The 16,623-nt window shown below is 35.7% G+C and overlaps 2 protein-coding genes across 8 annotated transcripts; both read left to right on the top strand.

Annotated features, from left to right (window-relative positions):
• The first annotated feature begins 234 nt into the window (after window positions 1–234).
• On the top strand, window positions 235–13,028 carry LOC124185597 (histone-lysine N-methyltransferase ash1). Of its 6 annotated transcripts, none has more exons than XM_046576490.1 (15): window positions 235–352; window positions 1,365–1,602; window positions 1,731–1,951; window positions 2,765–2,815; window positions 3,744–3,866; window positions 5,006–8,421; window positions 8,582–8,914; window positions 9,099–9,379; window positions 9,468–9,970; window positions 10,157–10,578; window positions 10,697–11,023; window positions 11,107–11,279; window positions 11,463–11,629; window positions 11,741–11,959; window positions 12,113–13,028. In XM_046576490.1, exons 2-15 carry the CDS (start codon window positions 1,431–1,433, stop codon window positions 12,254–12,256), a joined length of 6,552 nt encoding a protein of 2,183 aa, XP_046432446.1. In that variant the 5' UTR covers window positions 235–352; window positions 1,365–1,430; the 3' UTR covers window positions 12,257–13,028. The 6 variants fall into 6 exon arrangements, with proteins under 6 accessions (XP_046432446.1, XP_046432443.1, XP_046432441.1 ...); XM_046576487.1 differs by having other exon boundaries at window positions 235–466; XM_046576485.1 differs by having other exon boundaries at window positions 235–466; window positions 1,187–1,602.
• Window positions 13,029–14,350: 1,322 nt separating this feature from the next.
• On the top strand, window positions 14,351–16,434 carry LOC124184603 (ras-like protein 1). Of its 2 annotated transcripts, none has more exons than XM_046574490.1 (5): window positions 14,351–14,539; window positions 15,024–15,236; window positions 15,374–15,517; window positions 15,900–16,103; window positions 16,186–16,434. In XM_046574490.1, exons 2-5 carry the CDS (start codon window positions 15,108–15,110, stop codon window positions 16,288–16,290), a joined length of 582 nt encoding a protein of 193 aa, XP_046430446.1. In that variant the 5' UTR covers window positions 14,351–14,539; window positions 15,024–15,107; the 3' UTR covers window positions 16,291–16,434. The 2 variants fall into 2 exon arrangements, with proteins under 2 accessions (XP_046430446.1, XP_046430447.1); XM_046574491.1 differs by lacking the exon at window positions 14,351–14,539 and adding an exon at window positions 14,655–14,944.
• The last annotated feature ends 189 nt before the right edge of the window (window positions 16,435–16,623 follow it).

Here is a 16,623-nt window from a genome sequence, read left to right as displayed (position 1 = left end):
AGAATCGACGACGTGTAACGTAAATCTTATTATCATTTCGTCATATGGTACAAATAGTGAACAATTACAGTATATGATGCAACTTCAGGCGAGTGCAAAATTCGAATTTAAAGGAGCGCAAATGATAGTTTGCCATCTTACCGACGTGTATCCATACCATGGTGGAAGGGTAATCCCATACTTACCATTTGCTCAAATAGTAATCTCAGTGACCATCACGTTGCGTTAGTATCGCATTTATCGAGGTACGCGAGATGCGCTCTGCGTTCGATGTCTGAAAAAATATGTGAATAACGAAGTATCCCGATGATCCCTAAGCGCGGGATATCGCGCGTCCATGTCCTAAGATAATGTAAAATGACTATCATATTTATTTAGGATCTGTACGATTGTGTAATAGTGATTTGGTGCGGTCAAAGTGTCCAACAGGGTACCCCTACGCCATTTTGTGATCCCTTACGAAGACGTAAACATCACACTTTCTAATCGTATTTATGGCACCACACAATCCGCTCTGAAATCCTTACAGGCCAGCTTGATCTACGCCGTATATTACTTTCCTTCACTTACCAAAGATCGAAAGTAAATTCTAGTAACCTGTTTGCTGCATGCTCTGCATTTCGCGCCAAATTGGTGGTTGCACCTGGTGCATCTGCCCGCTTAGAAAACAGCTGTCTTGTACTCGACTTGTTATCACTTAACTGTCATTTTTTTCTACTCAAAGACACCTGACGCCTCCACAAAGTCTCGTTCCCCTAAAATCGTAAGAAATGTAGTCAAATCGAATAAAAACAAACTGTTTACATCATCCTCATATTTAAACGGTTTGTTTTATTATGTTCACTTCTAATTTGCGTGGTTCCACTATATGCGTTCAATATGTATTCGGTATTTTGATGTACGCAACTTAGGACCAGCTTCGCACTTCTCCCAGCCACGTTGTAACGTACTTGCACAATTTCATCGCTTTGAGCGAAATCTCTATATCTACTTTAGTCTCTATGTCGTTGAAAACGAGTAAACTTCTATTGGTGCTAAATAATCTCATTTTTTTCTTGATCACAAGGCTCCTGTCATGATTCGTGCGAAATGAACAACGTTTAAAAATATGCACGCGATTTTCTACCACCTTATTCAGCGTTACGAAATCGGGAATTATTTATCTTAACAAAAATCTGATTTACAGTATCTGTACCTTGAACTCTTGGACATAACCTAATACTTGCCAAAAGAATTACCTGAGATGTATATGACAAAGTTGATGAGTAGATTGTTAGTGATTGTTTTACTTGTTGAAACATTGATTGATTAACAAATTGTTACGTTTAATCGTGAATAAATAACTTTTATACATCGTTGAAAAGGAACTGGAAGTCGCAAGAGATGCTCACTCTTCATACCTGATTACTATAATAACATAATATCAGATAATGTCCGGGGATTCGGGGTGGAGCGCGGTCATCCACCGTCCCTCAGAACTGGAATTACAAAATTGGAATTGGGATGAGAATGACGGAGATCAAGAGCGAGAACTCCCATCTACTGTAGATATGGATGCCATCAAAGGTGGGGGGAGCTGGGATCCTCCCAATGGTACTAATGGTAATTAAACTGGAAATAATATTGGACACACATTCGAACCGCAAATGGAACGATACAACGGTTCATTTACCCTTTACCAAGTTATACGAGTTGCAAATATTTCATCCTGGTTTGCTTCGTTTACACAGGCACAGATTCCGTCGATTCTGAAGATGATTCGGAATCAGAAGAGGAGAGTTCTGCTGGTTCAGATGGCAGCTGTTCTTTCTCGGATTCAAATTCCGATTCAGAGGAAGAGAGCACGGCCGAAGAAGAAGAAGACGAAGGTGAAGATAGTGGATCCGATTCTGACTGCACTTCAGAAAGGAGTGAGCAGACGTTTTCCATTCGGGAGACAAACTTTGAGCAGGTATGACTGGCCTGTGAAAGTACTGGGGTGAATCTTTTTATTGACAAAATTGAAATATATGTAAAACTTTTCGATGCACAATTGTAAATCATTGATGCTACTTACATTGTTTTTGGACTGTAATCATACAATTAAACAACAAAAATTTGTTTCCTTTAGATTATATCACTTATTTATGATTTCTTCCAATGACCAACAAGGCTTGGATAATTATAATACAATTTTTGCAATTGAAAAAGTTTTATCTATACTTTTCTGAATTTATATTTGAAACGTGCAACTGTGCATTATGATCATATAGTTATTTTAAACGTATAGATTAGTGGTTTGGAAATACAAACACTCTTATTGGCCAGTACTGAAATGACAAGTGCAGTTATAAATGAAGATACATATAGCACGTTTCAAAGATATATTGTTTTCTTAAATTTGAAACTTGTAAGAATCTTATTTTTAAGCACTCAATTGCTGAAACTTTCTGTAGACTTGAGAAAAAAAATCTAAGTTAAAGACTATTCCTTGTTGAACTTTCCTTTTACAAATGAACTTCTTGGGGTACACGTCAATGTCCACCTTAATCGATGTTTCTTGATCCAACGTAACTTTGACAAAGCTGAAACAATTGATGTATTAACTATGAAAAGTAACAATGTTAAAAAAAATATTGGATGTTCTAAAATACGCGAGTTTATAGATTGATAAATACTTGTAACAATTGTAGTGAGTTAAGCGTATGGTCTAGTTGAAGCGATCCTAATATCAAATTTATCATTATTTTTAATTAATCTTTGCTGTTACCGTTTGCACGTACAGCTTACTACTATCAAACGTGATGACCACCGGGAGGACTCATTGACTATTCTGGTAAATTGTTTTTTCGAAATTGTTAAGATAAAACTTTTTTTTACTTATAACCAACAAGATTAAATGATGTTAAATATTTACCATTTCGATAATACTCTGCTTATTAAAAAATTTCTTGCCCAAAATAAGAAATCATTGCCATAATCCGATAATTACCCTGCTGTACTTGATTTCATCTAAATGAGGACTATTGTCTGTTTAATTCGAAGATTAAGGTTTTACTGTCATTGCTGATTATTACTTACCCATCATTGGGACTGAAAACAATGGGCCGGTAATTCTGCATGATATGTTTTAGATTTACGAGGTTCAAGTTTGTAATGTTGATGTAATAAATATATACCGAGGAAATGTAGCCATTGCAAATATTGGAAGTTAACCATATGACTACGAAAATGACTGTAAAGTTTATTATTTGAGTGGTGATTCACGTTTTTCACATCTTTTTTATTTTAATTTCAATAATTGATGTAGTTCGATGTTATCTTCATACTATGTTGTGTTGATATTGTGAACTTCTACCTCATTCTTGGAATTGGGATATTAATCGGAAGTATAAATCTTCAGATTCAAACTCTTGTTCAAGCCTTTATTATCTATGTATAGTGAATTTTGTAAATTAATATTATTCATCAATCATCAGCTTCTATTTGTGTCCATGTATATTACGTATATGCATCTGTATATATTTCGAAAATTGTCATCCAATTATGATATATTGCATTACAATTTGTCAAAGCAAAATACATGTCAGTTATCAAGAATCATTTCGATACATATAGGTTTCTTTTAGCTGCCACTTAGTAATCATCATTTGTTGTAGAAACAACCTGTATTTTGATTTTTTTTCTTCTCATCACTTTTCCAACTGAAACTCATCCATGCTTTGTCAGAAGAATTAAATTAGTTGAGTTACATCTTTCTTCAGGGAGCATTAAAGCTGAAAATTGCATTGAAGGCTTCTAAAAAAGAAGATGTGGATAAACCAAAATGTGAAAAACCTCGACGACCTGCCTCCAGACGACCCAAGGTTTCTAGTCGCAGTACTAAAGTAAGTTGCTGTAGTGAAGAATGACTCATTCATACTTAATCTTCAGTATTACCATCATATATGGTGATTCTCTTGAATACGATACTGATAATTAAGTGCGCAGTGTGCAGTATGCTGTGTAAACTAAATACTTTTATGCATGTGTAAAAATTTATTCCTTGGTTTCTTTTTATTTTTTATTTTAACCATTATCATACATGAAAAATGTATTCCTGAGACCACTCACTTAGCTGCGCATAAATTACTCATTGAATGAGGTGTACACCTGCTTAAACTAACCACATGCTCCACTGTAAAAAAATCAATAGGGTTCATGATTCATACTAACTTGATTTTTCATCAGAAGCATAAGGTGTGAGCAAGAAATTTCCATGAAGAAAAAATAACAATCATTGCTGTATTATTATACCATACTCTATCATTTTCATCGAGAATTCATACATACATTATTATTGTCTTTCTGATGCAAATAATTCTGAAATATGTTGAGATTTTAAATTTTTGAAGATTTTTAGCTGTGATATGTGCAAATGACAATAACAACGGTACAGAATTTTTCGAAAAGACAGAGCCAGCTGTTATATAAAGTTTTTTTGTGTTTAATATTGTATGCTTTATTTTACTAATGTCAGTATTGATACAGAATCTGTTGTCTTACCAAAATGAGGTTGAAATTATTAATGTTAAAGTAAGGAACCTTTCAATGAAAAGTTACTATTTTCCAACTTCAGAATAAGTTTGAAGAAGTAGAGTTTGTAAAATACGAGTATGCTAATGCTATACTACAGTTTACTTACATTCAGACAATCCTAAATTATCGAAATACCGGTTTTTCATAAAAATGCGTTATCAAAATGACATTACGATTCTATTTCCAAAAAGTTTATCACGTTTTACTGCTAACTCTGGCTGCCAGCTTCAGCTTCATGGAAATTCAACATAGCGATAACCCTGAGAAATAGGATGCTTATATACGTGCATTGGAAGTTAGAATAAATTTCGGAATCAACTAAATGTGCGAATTTTTTAAGTTTCGAAAATAAAACGTTTGAACTTGCATGTTATTTCCGGAGCATAGAACCAAAATGCATCTCACTTAAAGTGACTAAGGTGATTATACTATTAATCACCATAAATAGGTATCAGAGTGCAGCAGTGATGAATCCGAGACAGCTAATGCACGTCCAGTACCCCAGCAGCAGCAGCCGCTCCAAGAAATAAATCAAGAAGATTTGGCTGCCATTTTACCTGACCAAGAACATGAAGATGCTCCATTTGATGGTTTCGAAGATTCCGAGAGTGGACGTTTGGTTTCTAAGGCAATTGAAAGAATGTCTCTTGGAGCAGATTCTGATACCAGTGAAAATACTGACCAGAATCCCGTTCCTGTTTACAGTTCTACGTTGCTGCAACAGTTCGTTGAAAAAACGGCCATGCTTTCAGAGCCTAGGAAAAGGCGAAGCAAGCCTTTGAAGAAATCAAATGAACCTGAGTACGCATCCGTATCTAATGTTTCCCCTGACTCAGGGATTCAGTCAGTTAATAACAGTCCCTTGCACTTAGGTGTGAGTCCTATTAGTCCACCACTACCATCTCAATCACCGGTTCAAGTAGCTCAATCAAAACCAGCTGTCAATGTTGATAGAATTTTGTATCCACCTAAAAGGAAACCTGGAAGACCCGCGAAAAGCATTTCTACCCAACCTAGAGGACCGGGTAGGCCAAAATTAAAGCCTGAAATTATTGAAAAAATTGAAAAAATTGAACGAAATGAAAGTCCCGGAATAAAAAAAGCGAAGGAAATTGTTACAAATGAAAAGCGAATGAAAGGCAGCAGTACTCAGGGTAATAGTAAGATGTCTGAAGAAAATAAAGATGAATCTGTTGGTAAAATGAAAAAATCCAAAAATAAAAGGCATTGTCAAGATAAAAAATGCACTTCTCTCAAGACCACACAAGATAGAATTTCTTCAAAGTCTGAAAAATTACATTCTCCCCAGGATAAGTGCCTAAATAAACCCAACAAACAAGCTAAAAACCTTCCACAGTGCGATGGGAATACCTGCAAGAATGTCAGGCAGGAAAGATCTACTGGCTTATCAAAAACCACGTCACCATCACGACAGAAGTGTTCATCAAGGCAGAATCAGACTGAAGATAAATTGAATCATAGTCAAAAAGTTTCAAAGGAGAACAGGGCTGATGCATCACCTGCATCAAAAAAGCAAGGCACTGGTAAAAAACTTATGACGTCAGCTCCAAGAAGAGTTTTGAAAGAAAACAAAAACAGTAAAAAGTCTGCTGTTAATTCAACTTCATCTGGAGTTGGTCATTCTGTAGAGATGGGCTTGCTCATGGATGCCAAAATGAAATGTGAAAATCCAGAAAACGATTCAAAACAGACGTTTAAAAACCCGCTTCAGAATCGCCGCCGTAAACATCATCACAAACATAAGAGACGATATTTGGTGCCACCAAAAACCCCAGTGCGTATTGATCCGTGCGTTATTCAAGAATTGGAGAAATTAATTGAGGAGTTTTCGAAATGTTGCAGCTTGGGACGAACAACCACAAATTCCATGCATTCTGAGTTACCACAGATTTTTCGTGTGAAGAAAATTACTAAAAAAAGAAAAGGTGGTGATGTTAGTTTGAATGATGAACAAAAGTTGAAAAGACGTCTGAAGAAAGAGAAGGTCTCATCAGGTGCTGAATCAAAAAATAGCACAAGCACCAATTCAAATTCAAATTCGAACGAACAAAGGTTGCCATTAAAAAAACGACACTACCATGTATCAAGCCCACACAGTTCTCAAAGTTCTAATGCCAGTTGCACCGAAATTAGTAACGTTGAAACAAATTCAACCGAAAGTCATATCGAAGAAGCCATAGAAGCTACTATAACAAGATACAGCAGCAGTCCTTCATTGAACAAAGCCTCTATTCCGGTAACTCCTAAAAAGAGGCACAGAGATGTCGAAAACGTACCACTGGAAAAGCTAGAAAATGAATCGTTTGGCCCGGCAGATGACAAACCCTTAAATTTACCAGAAATTCAACCTAGACGAAAAAAAAAAATTCTAAGAGATCTTCGCGTCACTGTTACCAAATTGGATACAACAGATAATTATACACCCAATGAAAAACAGGAGAAAATGGAAAAAAACTCGGGTGAAAAAATTGTAAAACAACAATCTGATAAACTAAATAAAAATGAAAAACTGCAGTCAGATAAATTAGGAAAAGTTGATAAACCTCAGTCTGAAAAAACCGAAAAGAATCAGTTGGATAACAAGAACGAAAGATTTCAATTGAAAAGTATTTCTAATGGAAGTGGGTTTGTATCAAAAAACACGTCAGAAACATTGGACAATGATAATTTGAGCTTGGATAACAAAATCACAACTAGAAAGGAATTCAGTTTGAACGTTCCAAACCCAGTCAATCCATTGGCTGCCTTAATTTTAACAAAAAGAAAAATTCGTCGAAGAAAGGCTATAAATAGAACTGGGTTTCCAACTTTGAAGAAAAAGAAGAAAAAACTACCACTGTCAGCTAACGGTATTATATTACAGAATACATCTTCCATTACTCAAGCATCGAAATTTAAAATTGCAAGGGAAGATTTCAAATCTTCCAAAATGGAAGATGGCGACTCAATCTTGAAGCAGGCAGAAGCCCAAGATGTACTTCCAATTCTTGATCACCTAAAGATGCAAGATGTAGACAGTGAGAAACCTGATGACACTGAAATCGATATTATCGATTCCGAAGATTCTGCCTCTCTGCAAGACCACCCCTTGAGTAAAAATTGTTCTGAAAAAGTGTACAAAGGTTTAACTGGACAACTCCGAGTGCGGAAGGATTTAGTTGAATGTGATGGTAGTAAGCCTTGTGATAAATTGTGCCCGATTAAGTATGAGAAAGTACAAGATTCTAGAATTTATGATGAGAATGCAACTTTAGAAGAATCTCTTGAGAGGTATAATCAAAGTCAAAGAGTGGCAGAATTGAGTGAAGAAAATTTGAGAAAATTGGAACGTGCTAATTCGCAAGACACAGTAAAACTGGAAATCTCAGGTAATCTCAACAATAATCACAGTCACAAAAGGAGAAGAGGTTCTGTAAGCCCTTGTAACTTGACAATAAGAAATTTGAAAAGACTACGGAATGCTGGGTATGATACTGAAAGTGACGCAATGCCAAGCAGTGATGTAGCCAGTGACGATCATGAACTTGGAAAGCATCTAGGATCGTCACACAGCCGAAAGAAACAGCCCAGGTGGAAGAAAAGATATCTTCAAGCTGGGCTTTTCTCAGATTATTTCAAAGAAGATGAACCCAGAAAAGTTCTCAGTTCTGACAACAATTCTGGCAAGAACAAAATGGTTTATGACCCTGCAGAACATCCCCATGGATTGTTACCACCGCCATATCATTGTGGAAAATTCTTACGTCAGAGAAAAATACCATTTCAATTGCCTTACGACTTGTGGTGGCTTCACACACATTCAAGATTGCCTGGTAGAGATTTAGTACCATCATGGAATTACAGGTGAGGTTGAGAAAAATTTTGAAGATCAAGTCAAATAAAATTGTACCTAATAAATCCCGAAGTAGTGAAAAAAGTTACATAGCTTGCTCGCCAACATTGAAACTTAGAGAGTTTGCTTTTATCTGTTAAAATGTTAATTAGATGATATTATTTTATACAGAAAAATCAGAACAAATATTTACTACGATGTTAAGCCAACAACGTTATATGAAGCTCAGGCTTGCGAGTGTAAAGCTGAAACTGGTTGTGGAGAAGATTGCATAAACCGCATGGTCTTCAGCGAATGTTCACCACAGCTCTGTCCTTGCGCCGAAAAATGCAGGAATCAAAAAATTCAAAGACATGAATGGGCGCCAGGTTTACAAAGGTTTATGACCGAAGATAAAGGATGGGGAGTCAAAACCCAAGAGCATATTAGATCTGGTGAATTCATTCTTGAGTACGTCGGCGAAGTTGTTTCTGAAAGAGAATTCAAGTCCAGAATGGCAACAAGGTACATTGTTATAGTGCTATTTGTAAATAAGTATAATTTGTATGCAATTCTAATGAAATACCTGCTTTTATTTCAGTCTACTGCTGAATAGTTGTATTGTTGAGAATTATCTTCTTTAGCAGTCTTAAAACTCATTGTTACAATCAATTAGTAGAGTTTATGTTTCAACACACCTATTCCGCAGATATGCTAATGACACACATCATTATTGCCTGCATCTTGACGGAGGGCTAGTTATTGATGGGCATCGAATGGGAGGGGATGGTCGCTTTGTTAATCACTCTTGCGAACCAAACTGTGAAATGCAAAAGTGGAGCGTACATGGATTACCAAGAATGGCACTATTTGCATCAAGGGATATAAAATCAGGAGAGGAACTGACCTACGATTATAATTTTGCACTATTTAACCCATCTGAAGGTCAACAATGCAGATGCGGAAGCAACGCTTGTAGAGGCGTGATTGGTAAGTAAAATCGCTTACAGATGAGAGGTTCTGATATCAGACTTCTATACTTTTCATACTCTTGAATTCAAATTTAATTTTACTCTAGGAGGAAAAAGTCAAAGAGTTGTCAGGCCAGTGATCTTGTCTACTTCCCAATCTCAATCAGAGAACAGCGAGAGACGGTCTGTAGGACGACCTCGAAAGAATGTTAGAAAATCGAACATCGTTCATTCGTCAAATTCAAAAGGAATTTGTAAATCCCGGAAATTGGGTGATCCAAGTGTCATACCTACCCCGCTAGTAAAACCCATGTCGCATCAACAAAGATGTTTCGCTCAACAGCATCATTGCTTTCTGCTTAGAAACTTGGAGAAGGTTAGAAGATTAAAATCTGTTTTGAATCACCCTCAAGCTCAAGCAGGAAAAGTCAAAGTAAACGTAGCTCAGAATGTTAAAGAAAAAGGTAACGGAGATGCAAAGACACAATCCGATGCATTTTTTTCGCAACTTACTGCGTTGACTAATACAAATCCTAGAACAGTAAGAACTCGACGTCTCGCTCAAGCACAGGATGATCCAGAAGTAAATAAGACTGCTAAACTGGCCAAGGTACTTATAATATTTCGGCAAGCAAGAATTTCTTCAAGTTTATTCAGAATGCATATTAGTGTTGCCTTTCATGATACTGTGCTATTTTATTATACTTTAATTTACCTAATTTTCACACTTTTCGAGACAATAAATTTGAAAAGTATCCCTATTACCTATAAATGTATCTTTTCTGTGTTATTTTAGGTTCTTAAAGACTTGTACACGTTGGTGGCAACTGCTAAAGATGAAACAGACCAACTACTATGTGCCCCATTCATTAATTCACCACCAAAACGGAAATTACCGGAGTATTATGAGAAGATATCAGATCCAATAGACCTTAGTACGATAGATCAATGCATAGGCACTGGTCACTATAAGACAGCAGAACAGTTTGATCAGGATATGATCAGGCTCTTTGACAATAACGTCAAATTCTTTGGACGAACCTCCGAAGTTGGCATAGCTGCAGCTAGATTAAGAAAGTTATACCTGGGTAGTAAGTTAGAATTTGTTGATGCTATAACTGATGCAATGGGCGTACCACCATCTCAAGGTTTTTTGCCACCTAGAGGCTCGACTGCTGGGGAAGAAGATGTGATACGTTGCATTTGCGGATTGCATAGGTATGTTTGTTAATGCTGTGTTAAAATTGAAATTGAAGATATTAGTTTAGAAACATGTCTTTTGTTTGAATGTTTATTCGTGCACTGGTTCTAATAACGATTATAAATATACTCGTAGGGACGAAGGAGTGATGATTCAGTGTGAACGTTGTCTAGTGTGGCAGCACTGTGATTGCGTTAAGGCAGATACCAGTATTGAATCTTATTTATGTGAGAGATGTCAGCCTCGGCCTGTTGATTTAGAAATTCCTTTAGAAGCTGAAGAAGAAGAAGAGGGCAAGAGGCATTACGTAACACTCTTGAGGGGTGACTTACAGCTGCGTCAGGGTGACACTGTATATGTACTGAGAGATACTCCTGAGAAACACACATACAAAACGATACAAAAGCCGGACTACGAACAGATGGATATTTTCAGAATTGAGAGGCTGTGGAAGAATAGCCAGTCAGTACATTTTTAATACAAAAAAATCACTCACAGTAATATTCTGACTGTTTTTAACTCATTTTAACATTTCGAATGCACAGGGGTGAGCGATATGTCTTCGGTCATCACTATCTAAGACCTCATGAGACATATCACGAGCCAACACGTAAATTTTATGAAAATGAAGTGGTATGTGCACCTCTTTATGAAGCAGTACCTTGCGAATTAGTTGCTGGACGTTGCTGGGTTCTTGATCCTCACACTTATTGCAAAGGTAATTGCATAATGCACTGTGCTATTTCATTCCTTATGTGACTGGCGTGTAAATATTTATGCACTAATAGTTTATGTAACAGTCGTAAAATTGCTCAAGTTTGTTGGACAATTCTTATACAGTTTGAGGATTGCAAAAAGTCTTCGTTTCTTTTCCGTATGAAATGTTTCTGTGTTGATACAGGCCGCCCGGTTGGTTCTACAGCAGAACATACTTATGTATGTGAATACCGGGTAGACCGAGCTGCTAGATTATTCACAAAGGTCGCACGTGCCAGGCATCAAGTGTGCACAAAACCATATGCCTTTGAAACCTTTAGTCAGCGGATGAAATACTATCGAACGTATTTGGTATGCATACATTTGTGTTTAATTTTACTGTGAAATATAACTTTTACAATTAAATCATCTCCGTCAATACATATCTCGTATATTACTGATGCAAAAAAATTTACTACTTAGCCACACAGCCTGGATGGTGTCTCGACAAATTCAGGTCACAAAACGCACAAGGATAAAAAGAAAAATCATCACGATACTGAAACACACGTCAAAACAGATTTAAATGTCGAGATAATGAAATCGAGTAATAAGGATCAACACAAGGCATCTAATAGGAGAATAAGGCAACATTCGAACGATATGACACAAATTGCTATGCCGTCTATCAACTGCCGACAGGTAAGACGTGGTTTTGTTCTAAAGTTAAAGTATTTCTTGTCAGCAAAAAGGTCTATGAATTAGTATAGTATCTGTATGTTGCACGAAATCATCAGTTTGTTCGAAAATGAAAGAATTTTCGTACCTAATCAGTACTTGTATTTATAATAATAGCGTGGCGAACAAAGAAAACGGTTGAACGGTATTTTGGTTGGCCTGCTGCAAAGAATGCCAAATAAAAAGGATCCCCTAGATTTGTCGTTCCTATTGGAACGAAATAGACGAAATCGTAAACGACCAGGTGGACTTAACCCGTGACATTGGTTGATAACCCAATGATAATGTCACATTATTACAGGTAGTTGGTAGAGTATCGTTTTTGCATTACAGCCAACCCCGCGTTTAATGGGCGTACATATTTGCTGATTTCGTATATTATTACCTAGAATACATTTTTTAAGATTGACAACATTTCACAAAATTTGTCCACGTGCTATTGTAAGATTTCAGGAAGGAAAAACGAGAGTAAAAGAAAAATCCAGCTTTTGCTAGTTATAGAAATGAATGATTATTTAAATACTTTGGAAGAAGAAACTTTTGAAAAGAACTTGATTTCGAAGTCAGAGATCAATGAAATGCTATTTATTGATTAATGTTGAATTAAATTGCAGGTTTGGCTGTTAAGATGTTTCTTCTTAATTTATTAATTATCAATATTGTACAGAATTGTTTATAAATTATTTTTATTATTATACAATTCGATATTGTTAAGAACATAGTTAATTACTTGTACAAATTATCGAATACGTGTGAGAGAAAAAGAATGAATGAAGCTTGTTGCACAAATTAATAATTATATTTTTCATAACCCCGGTGTTAGAGAAGACTATTGTATAATATAATATTATATCGAAGATAGGTACATTATTGACTATATTGTATTTAAATTATTATTCACATTATCATCATAACCCAAAATGATCGACGAATTTGATTAAAATTGAACTGTATATACATCTACGATTGCATATTTATTACGTTATATTTAATATTCTTATTAATAGTTTTTATTTTATATTATATTCATATCTTAGGCTAACATATTTTTTATGTATAAACTTTTGAAGTAAGTTATATCAAATGTAAATTTATTTTATTTTTACTTTCTTCCCTAAGGCCTGTAACAGAATTTTAAGGGGTAAGCATAACCTTCGAAAATCGAGTCTATTTTCCATATTTCTTTTCATTGCCAAGATTGAACTTTTGCACACAGTTAATACGTAGTATTGACATGTCTCGTTTTTGTTTTTTTTTTTTTCTTATTGCAAAAAATTCATAAAGAACATATTTATTGTTATATAAACAATGCGCTGTAGATGCCGCACGACTCGTTTACGGACATGATTACGGCAACTAGAGTCATCTAAAATGAAAAATGGAAAACTCTACTTTTGGTACAATGCTGAAGCTGCAAAACCTTCGGTTACTTTTTTAAATCGAATTTCATTAGACCCGTATTCTTTTTCCGTTCCATGATCTGCGTTTCCAAGACATGCTGTGATCTTAGGCTGTAAATACGTCTGATTCGCAATCGAATTCAAAGCAAGTCAAGCCTACAATTAATTAACACTATATTTCACTATCGTCGAATACGTGTTTTTTTATGAATCAGATTAGGGTGCCTATGGGTCAAAATTATTTCATTCCGTTATTGTTTTACGAAAAATGATGGTATCCTCTAATAATACGTGCAGAGTGGCCGATTCCTACTTTGTTGACCAACATGTAGATGGCAACATATCTTGTTATCTATTTTACCGGTAGTGATTCGAACTGGGTGAGTTTTTCGTGACTACCACTCACTAATGGCAGTAGCGAAGTGGGCTGTGGCCTTAGAGCATATAGTCCTGGTATACCCTTTCGCATAAGTGGAAAACGGTACAGAGAGGGAAATAGTAATACTACATCCCTTCTCTGTCTCGCAGGCTCCGATTGGCCGACTTACGCTAGTGCTCCGAGCACTCACGCTTGTATCACAGGATCCCGGTTCCTGGCTGTAAAGTTTGTTTTGCTCGTAGTGCATACCAGGAGCATCAGAAGTTCGAGTGCTGCTATTAAGTTTAATTTATTTACTAAAATCATGCCATTGAAACGTCGCGTTTCCATCACACTTTATGGAGAAAATGCCCGTTCCACATTTATAAATTAAAATTTTTCATTTAAAAATATGTGAAATACTGATATTATTAACTGTTTGTTTTAATGACCTTATCTACGAGGAATCAGTGTATGTGTATACATATCCGGATTATATTAACGCAATGCGCGGGGCACTCAATTACGACAGGTACGCTCTTGCCGCAGACAGAGCGCGCATGTAATATTACGATGTCTCTCTCTGTCACTGACTCGGAGACAGTTTTCCAGCGTCGATGCTTCCTCAATGTCTATATGCTCTAAGGCTGTGGCAGGCGACACTCATCAAAACAATTAATTTTATTAAATTAATCTATACTTTTAAGCTCGAGCGAGTGACTAAACAATTGTCGTGACAAAAGAATTTGAAAATAAACTCTGTAGTGAAATGCCCTGCAAGCTTTAGTAAGTATATGAAACATTTTTATCCTCAACTTCAAGTTTACTTTGCCCTGTTTAGTGTTACTTTTTTTTCTTTCTTCACAACTCATATCCTATTTCTCACTTACAGATCGTTGACAGATTAGAAAATGCAAATCTGATGTAACCAATCGACAGATAATAACAAAATATCGTTTATCATCATCGTAACTCTAATCAACTACCGTATTTTACAATACGATTGTGCGAATAACCTTTAATAAGTTTTTCATTAGCTCAAAATACCCAATCAATATCAATATAACACAAATTTAAATACCACTTTCTTATTTCTCGAAACATTTGCAAGATTAATTTCAGCATTTTTCCTTTGCTTTCGCGAACTTTCTATGGGATACTTCATAATATCCATCCTTGAGACATAAATAGGTAGATAGAATCTCATACAATTAGTGAAGATCAATTGCTCTCCATCATCTTTGTTGAAGATTCTTTTTTCACTTTGCAGGTATCTTTTTTCAACCAGTGTACGACCCAGCATCATTCAGGTCCGGTACTTTGGTTCAAGTTGAGATTTACTAAAAAGACTGTCATGACGGAATACAAGCTAGTTGTTGTAGGGGCTGGAGGTGTTGGCAAGTCTGCGCTCACCATACAACTAATTCAGAACCACTTTGTAGATGAATATGATCCAACAATAGAAGACTCTTATAGAAAACAGGTAACTAACATTTGGATTCAAAAATTTTGTCGCATAAGTTATACAATTAATTTTTTTTTCGATCAAAGTTGTCTTCAATGCACTCGAAATAGACAAATACTCTTTATTTTTAGCTTAATTATTTTCATATTTTTCAGGTTGTTATAGATGGGGAAACTTGTTTGCTGGATATTTTAGATACCGCTGGCCAAGAAGAGTATAGCGCAATGCGGGACCAATACATGCGAACTGGTGAAGGATTTCTACTAGTCTTTGCTGTTAATTCGGCAAAAAGTTTTGAAGTAAGTACAATACTGCATTTCGATACATTTATTGTTTAGTAAGCTAGAAAATTATTAATCTTCGCGATGTTTACTTATAAAATAATGTAGTTAGTAAAAATCACAGTAACCAAAAAAAATCACACAGTTGTCTTGTCTCAATTAACCTGATCATCTGATATCCCTTGAGTCTGTAGCAAAGCTTTTCACACTTGCAATGATATCTTCTCAGCTTATCAATGTGACAAGTATTTATAAGTTGAGAGTATGAATCAAGAGGTTTTATTGTAATTAATTACAGGGTATAGTAAAGTTTATTATATTTAAGCAATTTTTTCCATTCTTTTATTCTTCACTATAATTACACTGACTTAACTTTGGTTGCTTTCTTCGCATTACACAGGACATTGGAACATACAGAGAACAGATAAAACGTGTCAAAGATGCCGAAGAGGTGCCAATGGTGTTAGTTGGGAATAAATGTGACCTTCAGTCATGGGCTGTAAATATGACGCAAGCGAGAGAAGTAGCTCGTCAGTATGGTGTACCATTCGTTGAAACTTCCGCAAAAACTAGAATGGGAGTAGACGACGCTTTCTATACTCTAGTAAGCAAAGTGATTCATAGTAAAAGATGAAAAAGTGTGCAAGTGGTAAAAAATCTTACTGGTTATCACTTATATCTTTCAGGTTAGAGAAATCCGAAGTGATAAAGAACAAAGAGGCAAAGAAAAACGAAAGCGTATGAGAGCAAGAAGTTCTGGACGCCGAAGGCATCGCTGCTGTCTTCTGTAAATGGTTAACTAATTTCTGTTACCTTTATATACTATACAAGCGCGAGTATAATGTAAAAAGAAAAAAAAACCGTTGGGTTAATTAACTGTGTCGCACATTAGTGCAGCTCACTTTGAAACGCGAAGTAAAGCTGCCACCACAACATTTTTTAAAACGATTGATGTATGATTGTACAATATTACACAATACATTTTTACTCGTAGTATCAAATCTTATCTTACAAATAATGATAACATTTTACTGGATTAACTATCTATATTTCGAAACTTTATTTGGGTTTTGACCATTCTTAAGCTAAGTATGAAAAATTATCTCTTAAGAACTTGTTAAATA

This window comes from Neodiprion fabricii, chromosome 6 (genome assembly GCF_021155785.1).
Source record: "Neodiprion fabricii isolate iyNeoFabr1 chromosome 6, iyNeoFabr1.1, whole genome shotgun sequence".
Lineage (NCBI taxonomy): Eukaryota > Metazoa > Arthropoda > Insecta > Hymenoptera > Diprionidae > Neodiprion > Neodiprion fabricii.
This window is presented reverse-complemented; position numbering and strand designations above follow the sequence as displayed.

What these genes read in the sequence shown, in the direction of transcription:
- LOC124185597 (XM_046576490.1), top strand. Translation starts at nt 1,431, where the DNA reads ATGTCCGGGGATTCGGGGTGGAGCGCGGTCATCCACCGTCCCTCAGAA. An exon ending in TCCTCCCAATGGTACTAATG is followed by an intron (nt 1,603 to 1,730) that starts GTAATTAAACTG and finishes TCGTTTACACAG; the next exon opens with GCACAGATTCCGTCGATTCT. An exon ending in AATACTATCGAACGTATTTG is followed by an intron (nt 11,630 to 11,740) that starts GTATGCATACAT and finishes TTTACTACTTAG; the next exon opens with CCACACAGCCTGGATGGTGT.
- LOC124184603 (XM_046574490.1), top strand. Translation starts at nt 15,108, where the DNA reads ATGACGGAATACAAGCTAGTTGTTGTAGGGGCTGGAGGTGTTGGCAAG. An exon ending in AAGACTCTTATAGAAAACAG is followed by an intron (nt 15,237 to 15,373) that starts GTAACTAACATT and finishes CATATTTTTCAG; the next exon opens with GTTGTTATAGATGGGGAAAC. An exon ending in ATTCGGCAAAAAGTTTTGAA is followed by an intron (nt 15,518 to 15,899) that starts GTAAGTACAATA and finishes CGCATTACACAG; the next exon opens with GACATTGGAACATACAGAGA.